The sequence below is a fragment of the Hyperolius riggenbachi genome, chromosome 8 (assembly GCF_040937935.1).
Source record: "Hyperolius riggenbachi isolate aHypRig1 chromosome 8, aHypRig1.pri, whole genome shotgun sequence".
In the NCBI taxonomy this organism is placed as follows: Eukaryota; Metazoa; Chordata; class Amphibia; order Anura; family Hyperoliidae; genus Hyperolius; species Hyperolius riggenbachi.
This window is the reverse complement of record NC_090653.1, coordinates 286,402,146-286,409,975: the sequence shown is the minus strand read 5'-3', so window position 1 is coordinate 286,409,975 and position 7,830 is coordinate 286,402,146. Positions and strand designations below refer to the sequence as shown.

Sequence of the window (7,830 nt, the reverse complement as noted above, 5' to 3'; positions counted from 1 at the left end):
AGCAGAAAAGAGATAAAAAGGGGCGATAGTTCATAGATTTTAGCTCTGGCATACTTCAGTGAATGTGTCATTGAGAAGAGGTCATGAAACAGTAAAAACTTTAAAATTCCACTTAAATATAAAATAAAACTGTGGGATAACTAAAAAAGTCATTTTTAGGAGAAGGAGGATAGATACAATTGTTTATCTCATCAGTTTTTTTTTCACCGCGGACGTCCTTTACAGTCGAATCATCGCAAATACCTTCTGTTTTAAGAAGGCAAAATTATATTCACGATTTGAACTGTACTGTTGAAAAAATGTTGCCTGACAGCTATTATTTGTCCAACTTCGGCTGTCACAATAAAATGTTAAATAACATTACAAATTCAAATTAAATATTTGTATACAAGGACATAACATAAATCCCACGTAGTCAATTTATCCAGACGGAATGATCATAATTTTGCTGACAAATTTATTCAAGGCTTTAGATGTGTTTTTTGATCATTAAAGAGGAAATAAATAGGACATTTTCACAGACACAGAATCCACAGCATTCAGCTTACCAGGGACAAGTTACATACGTATACCAACAAGAAACCAAAGAGGTTCGATTTGCCAAGATAGCGCAACATTAAACATTATAACTCAACTATTTAAAAAAAAATGTTATATCGAGTTTAACCGTTTTTATTATTAAAAAGAAATAAAATGAATTGAGGAAAATTCCATAGATATGTCATGTTATTTTGGCAACAAATATAAGTGCAATTTTCGAACACCTGTGCATTTTGGGACCTTCTCGTACTGACAGCGGGTTTCTCTATTGCATTCTCCATCGCGAGAATAAGGGGGCAGAGAAAATATTATTATTGTTATTTAGAGACAATACCACAGTAAATGGAGGTTTAGTCATTCCTGAACATGGTTTTTGAAGTAAAAAAAAAACTGTTTCAACAATACTGTTAAATAAAATCCATTTCTGTATTTTTCAGTTGTTTTGTGGTTAAGAAACAATTCTTAAATTTAGCATTTTTTATATAAATAAGATTGAATACTTTAAAAAAAAGGGTGGAGCCATCTGCCCAGACTATTTTCATTTTAGCAGAAAGATATGAAGTTTGGACTACTATATTTCCAGAATCTGTTACATAAATATATTCTTACGTTTATAGGCAGGTTAGAGACAATTACAAATGAAACTTAGAATTCGGACATAATTAAGAAAAATTGTAATGGTACCTGAAACATTATTTTACTTCAAGTTTTGAGGTTGTAAGAATATTAAAAAGTGGCATGCCCTTTAAAAGGTTGTCTCCCATGTCCTCCTCACACAAACTAGTTTGACACCAGCTCAAATTGGCCCAGCAATTTTCTCCCAGGTTTTTTTGGGGGGGAAACTTTTTGCAAAATGTGCTTGAATGTGACAGAAACAAAAAGGTATCCCTTAAGAATGAAGAACATAATTAAAATGTTATCAAATAACACAAGGATATGAGGAAAGTCACTGAGATCCGGCTTAGAGTCACAGAAGTCTTTACCATCTGTTAGAGTACGTTATGACAACACAAAGCAGACGATTATCTGCTACAATCGAAGCGACGTGGGTCACCAATGTCTTGTTTGTTAATGTCCAATGTTACAGATTGCCCAGCAAGCTCGTGGTGAACCAGAACTTCTAGGAGTTGATTGATGTCCAGAGTCATTCCAAGTCCATTAAATATGGTCCACATCTACAACTTTGTAACAGATATCCCATGGAGTTATTTTGATTGCATTATGCCATTAATCACTTTTTCCCCCAAAAATATCCTTTGCTTGTCATTGGAAGCTGAGTTGAACATTTCATGTCAAAATTGGGCATGGTCAACTTCATCTAACCAAGATGCCGGACTGGCCGGGAAATCCGGGTATCCACCACTGCTACCAGTAGAGAGATCTGAACTGGGTCCGTTTGCCCCTAAAACTCTCATGGATGGAGGCACCCCTTGCCCCGCCTGAGCCATGATACCCAACCCTGCATCTGGAAAAGCCAAGTTTGAGATGAGAGGCTGGTGGCCAGACATGGCCTGTAATGAAGCTGGGGACTGTGGGATTCCATAGGGGCTGTTGGATCTCAGGTCATGGTACTGGTCAGACGCAGGAATCCCACCGTGTTCCAGAGAGAAGGCGCTGTTGCTTCCGGCCTGCCTTCCCAAGACGGGCGAGGCATCGTTCAAGCTGTTGTAAATTCCATTGGAGTGGTTCATCTCTGATAGGGCTGGCTCATCTGCAACAGGAGAAAACAAACCAATGAATAATGCGCGTACTAAAGCACTGAATGCTGGTCAGCTTTGTAGTTATTGCTATGGGGGTGGTAGCAAAAAATGTATGTACCGTGTTAGCCAAACAAATTATTACTATGGGGGAAAATCATATTGGGCAATTGGGCCCTCTCCTATATTGGATGATCCAACTTAGATCTACACAATTATGGTAACAGGAGAATATTTTGATTGAATATGTATCATTTCACTGAGCTTATATTAGATTACTTTACTCCCACTGGGGACTCCTGGATACTTTTGGAATATAAGGGTTTCATATTGGATCTCATCCGAATTGAAGGGTTGGAGGTGGAGTTGTGTTACCCCATATTGGATATTGGTTTATATTTTCTATATATGAAAGAGAAAAGAAAAACAACTTTTTCAGGATTGTGGAAATCGAGAACTTTTATTACAATCACTCTATTGCAGGGGTCCCAAACTCGCGGCCCGCGGGCCATTTGCGGCCCTCGATACAATATTTTGTGGCCCTCGCGGGCAAAAGCTTCCTTATAGTTCGCTTCAGTGCTCCCAAGTAATCCGCCGCATCCTCGCCGCTAAACGAGGGCTGCAGAGCCCCCAAATCGCCCGGGAGGCAATCCGCCGGCATTTCCTGGAAGGGGCAGAGCTTTCAGCTTCAGCTCTGCCCCTCCTTACGTCAATCGCCGCACAGATCGCCGCCTCTCCCCGGCCCTCTCTGTGAAGGAAGAGTGAGGGGGGCGGGCAGAGGCGGCGATGCACCGCGATTGTGAAATCCCTTATGCGGCCCAGCTTCATCCTGACTTTGCCTCCTGCGGCCCCCAGGTAAATTGAGTTTGAGACCCCTGCTCTATTGACAATCATGATCTGTCCATGGGTGGGCTAATTATGGAGCTGTTTTTCTTATATATTCTCTTACAGGATTAAAGTATTGTTAGCCTTTTGTAGCAAATAAATATGATTTTTATATTAACTAATTTTTGATGATTAATTATTACTAGTCATATATCAGTGACGTACTTCCTGTGAAAATCATTATTCCCTTTTCCACGATTACTACAGGCAGAAGACTCCAGGACTCCGGATTAATTACCAGTGCTCCCTTCCGCAATATATTATATATTACACCCATACAGTATCTGTATAAAGGAAGTTTTTGAAATCCTATTTCCGTTTTTTTTAAATTGTACCTGTAAAAGAGACTTCAGCATCGCTGTCGGGACCGTCCTCCTGGATGCTGTCTTTGTCTGATTTGGAGTTGCCCCTTGACCTCTTCATATTCCTGAAATACTGCCCCCATCTTTGTCTTCCTGCGTCCTTTTTTAATCGTTTTTCTTTTGCTCTTCTGTTCTGGAACCAGACCTTTAATAAATAAATAAATACAAAATTACAATTATGTTACAGCCCTCCAAAAATTAAACAAATAAATAAAAATAATTCTAAATATCAAACTATTTTTTCATATTAGATACCCATCAAGGTTTCCACCAGTGTCCAATTTTTCAGCAATTAACATCAGAGTTGTCGTGTAAATCGAAGTTACAAGACAGAAGAATGGCTTTTTGGTGCAATTACATAATATTACGCAATACAATTTAAATGCAACTCCTAGGAATACCATTTAAAGAGAATCTGTACTCTAAAATTCTTACAATAAAAAGCATGCCATTCTATTCATTATTTTCTCCTGTGCCCCTCTGTGCTGTTTCTGCCACTCCCTGCTGCAATCCTGGCTTGTAATTGCCAGTTTTAGGCAGTGTTTACAAACAAAAGACATTGCATGTGATAGGCAGAGAGAAGCTCAGTCTGTGACTCATACAGAGCCTGCAGGGGGCCTGGCGAGGGTGTGTATAGCTTCTGCCTATGACAAGCAGAGCAGCACATTCCAGCCTGACTGCCTGAGCCCAACAAAGCCGTCAGAGGAAAGAAGATTAGATTAGATAGCAGAGATAATACAGCCACTGTGCAACTAGGAAAGGCTGCAGTAAGACAGACCACATTAGAACAGGTATAGGAACTTATAAGATAGAAGAAATAAGGCTGAACATTTTGTTACAGAGTCTCTTTAATATCAATGGCAAATTAAAAAATAAAATAAGTTAATGTCTATAAAAAAATAAATGGCTAGATTTATTTATTTTGTGGTATTTGATTGGGCCATTTCCAAGTTGCAAAACTTGCCATGTAATTGGAATCAACACAGAATTATAAGCCTAAGATTAGCCATTCCTAGTTATAATCTACTAGTGTGGGTTTAGTGGCACCCAGAGGTGCTGCCTTCCATACACAATGAGCCACTTGACAGAACACTCGGTGAACCCCCTACACTGAGGTAGCATCAATGTACAATAATGGCTTCTCAGAATTAAATTCAAGCGGACCTAAACTCTTAAATTCCTCTCTGCTCTAAAAGATGTACAACAGCATAACAACAAATCCTGCAATAAATCCGCAGTGTGTCTACTTCCTGCTTTCATGGAAGCATAGAGTTTAAATCCTGTGTTTGCAAATTAGCTGCTCAGCCGTAGCAGAGGAGTATTGTGGCGCTGTACAATTAACAAGCTGACATATCCTTGCATTCCAGCGGTTCTGGAGGTGTGGCTAGCTTACAAGGGATGATTTGCATATTCAGCAGTGATGGGAGGCATCATATGCTCACTCCACCCTGAATTATGGTAAATACCTACTGCTTTGCCGTGGCAGAGGAGAATTCTGAGCTGACACAGCTGAGAGATTAAATTACAGTGGTGATTAGTCACAGATTTATTGAACAGTACAATACATCTATTGTGCAAGTAGAGCAAGTAGTTCTCTACTTATATATGTGGTTTTTTTTTCCTGGCATAGAATGGCTGATCCTACTGCTTTAAAGCGGAACTGATTCAGAAAGTCCTCTCTGCTCTAACAGATAAGCAACAGCATAATAACCTTTACAGAAAAACATTTCTTTGTTACAGCTGATACAAATCCTGCAATAAATCTGCAATGCCTCTACTTCCTGCTTTCATGGAAGCAGATATATTATTAACATCCTGTGCTTACAAATGAGCTTATCTGCCATCTCTGTCGTGGCAGTCATGTGACACAGCTGAGAGATCAAATAACAACTTGTGATTAGACACAGATGAGGGGAAATTAGGCAGGCTAAACTCTCTGAATACACACAGGGTGAATTTCTCTCTGTTTTCCTTCCGTCCTGTGCAAGAGTTCAGGTCCACTGTAAATGGGAATGAGGCCCCTCCCTTCTCCCTTTGCCATGGGGTAGCTTTACTGATCAATGGTGGTGCGCACCAAAGTCTGTATTTGCAGATAAGAGTACTCTAGGATTCAAAAACTCCGATGACCAAGTAGGTAAAGGCGCACACAGACTCCAGTAACTGACCACACTGCACCAACATTATAGCTATGTTAAAGAGAAACTCCGACCAAGAATTGTACTTCAGCCCAATCAGTAGCTGATACCCCCTTTTTACATGAGAAATCTATTCCTTTTCACAAACGGACCATCAGGGGGCGCTGTATGGCTGATATTGTGGTGAAACCCCTACCACAGGAAAATCTGAGGACCATGGTCCTGGCAGTTTCCTGTCTGTGAACCTCGTTGCATTGTGGGAAATAGCTGTTTACAGCTGGTTCCAACAGCCAAAAAAAAAGCAAGCAGCATCTCCTTCCAGTGACATCACCTGCCAGCAGTAAAAATGTCACCATGTGGTAAATGTCAGAATGCAAATCAGGGAGAGGAAAGCTTTTACAACGGGCAAACACTGACTAAATCATTCATACATAATTATTGTAAAAATGAAGCACTTTTTTTTATTACATTTTTTTCACTGGTGTTCCTCTTTAAAGGATCAGTGGTTCCCAAACTCGTATACTCAGTGTCATGTTCAGATAAAGCCATTTTATGGTAGGTAGGTGTGGGCTTTCTTGATTTACTAACATTATAAGGATAGAGGAGCTCTCTCTTAGCACTCCCCCGTATGACAGCTCTGAGCATTACAAGTAGATCTGGTAGTCGGTGGTTTATTCATAACATCGTGAGAGATTGTGTGCTTCCCATATGTCCTCTCCCCAGCCATGAATACTTCATGCCTCCCATTAACATGCAGATGACAGCTTACCTGCACCACTCTCATGTCCAGCCCCGTCTCTGATGACAGCTGTTCTCTGACATGTCTGGCCGGCTTCGGAGAATTGTTGTAGGCGTTCTTCAATGTCTCCAGCTGCTTGGCAGTGATCGTCGTCCTTGGCCTCTTGGCCGTAGATTCTGCTTCTGCATGAGGTGAAACATAATGTGCCATAATCAGCCATGTGTCGGATTATATGTTAAGATATTCTGTTTCAAGCAAGCGCTCTGCTCAGCATGAGGAACATTTGTAGGGCAACGAGTGGGATCAGAGATGAGTAGAAGTTGGGTTATGTTGGGCCCACACAATGACGGGTTCGTGCACAGTTTGCATGGTGACACCGGATCACTGTCAATATCCAGAGCACAACTATTTTGTTCACAGAACATCTGTCGTGTCCATTGCATGGGAGGTGTTATAGGTAGCATGTTATCTGTGACATGTCCGACCTGTGACCAGTGTCTGCAAATATTGTGAAAGTCGAGACTTTGTGGTCCATCACTGTAATGGACACTGGACAGAATAAACATGTTGGCACAGGTCTATGCTTAAACTACTGGGGACCTGCTGCCTAACTCCCCTTAAGGACCAGGCCATTTTACATGGGGGGGGGCATGTTTGGGGGGGTCAGGCAGCTGGTTCCCCTGTATAGTTAGCTAGGCATGGTGTCCCCACTGTAGCCAGGTGTCCTCCGTGTTGCCAGCAGCCTTTACTCACCTCCCAGGCTCCAGCGATGAGCAGCTCTCCCCCTCTGCTCTGGCCGGCATCCCCGCTTGCACTGCCACTATGTTCCGGGTTGTTGCTTGATGACGTCATCAAGCCGGGACCCGACGCTTAAGGCAGAGCGAGCGAGGATGCCGGCCAGAGCGGAGGCATGCAACAATCACCGGGGGAACGTTACGAAGGTGAGTCACCGTTCTCTTCTTCGCCTCAGACCACCGCTGCCAATCGTGATCACTACGATCCGCTGCGATCGTAGTGATCACATGACCAGGAGCCAATCGCGCTGGCTCCTGATCACTGAGTTGAGATGTCAGCTTTCATATGACAGCCTAATCTCCCCTCTCGGGTGCGCACAATCACGTCGGGAGCGGAAATGGCAGGCGGCGTAAATGCTACGCTGCATCAGGCTTAGACAGCCACAAGTGCAGCGTACGATTTACTACCACCGGTCCCCAGAAGGTTAACGTGAACCTGCAAGCTCAGCTGCACCTGCACAGTCGCATCGAGCAACTCAAGCACAAGTGGCTCCAGCTTACTGTGCTGGCACAGCTGTACTCATTCAGGCACAGCACGGCCTTCCTCATGCCTGTAGAGGAGCTTGGCCCGGAATCGCATCTTCAATCCAAAAAGCTCTTGTCAGATTTCTTTGTGGAGTCCACAAGCAGCAACGGGGGTCCTGAGGACGACACGGGAAGACTCTACAGGATCTGGGG

General features: G+C 42.5%; 1 protein-coding gene across 2 annotated transcripts in view; it reads right to left on the bottom strand.

Moving 5' to 3' along the window:
* Window positions 1-419: 419 nt before the first annotated feature.
* The window catches only part of LHX3 (LIM homeobox 3), a 48,737-nt gene continuing 41,326 nt past the window's right edge, over window positions 420-7,830 (bottom strand). For both annotated transcript variants that reach the window (XM_068249103.1, XM_068249102.1), the window contains exons 4-6: window positions 6,389-6,540; window positions 3,458-3,629; window positions 420-2,251 (exon numbers count right to left, since the gene is read on the bottom strand). In XM_068249103.1, coding sequence (XP_068105204.1) covers window positions 1,833-2,251; window positions 3,458-3,629; window positions 6,389-6,540 — 743 coding nt within the window. In that variant the 3' untranslated portion in view covers window positions 420-1,832. The remainder of the gene's footprint in view (window positions 2,252-3,457; window positions 3,630-6,388; window positions 6,541-7,830) is intronic.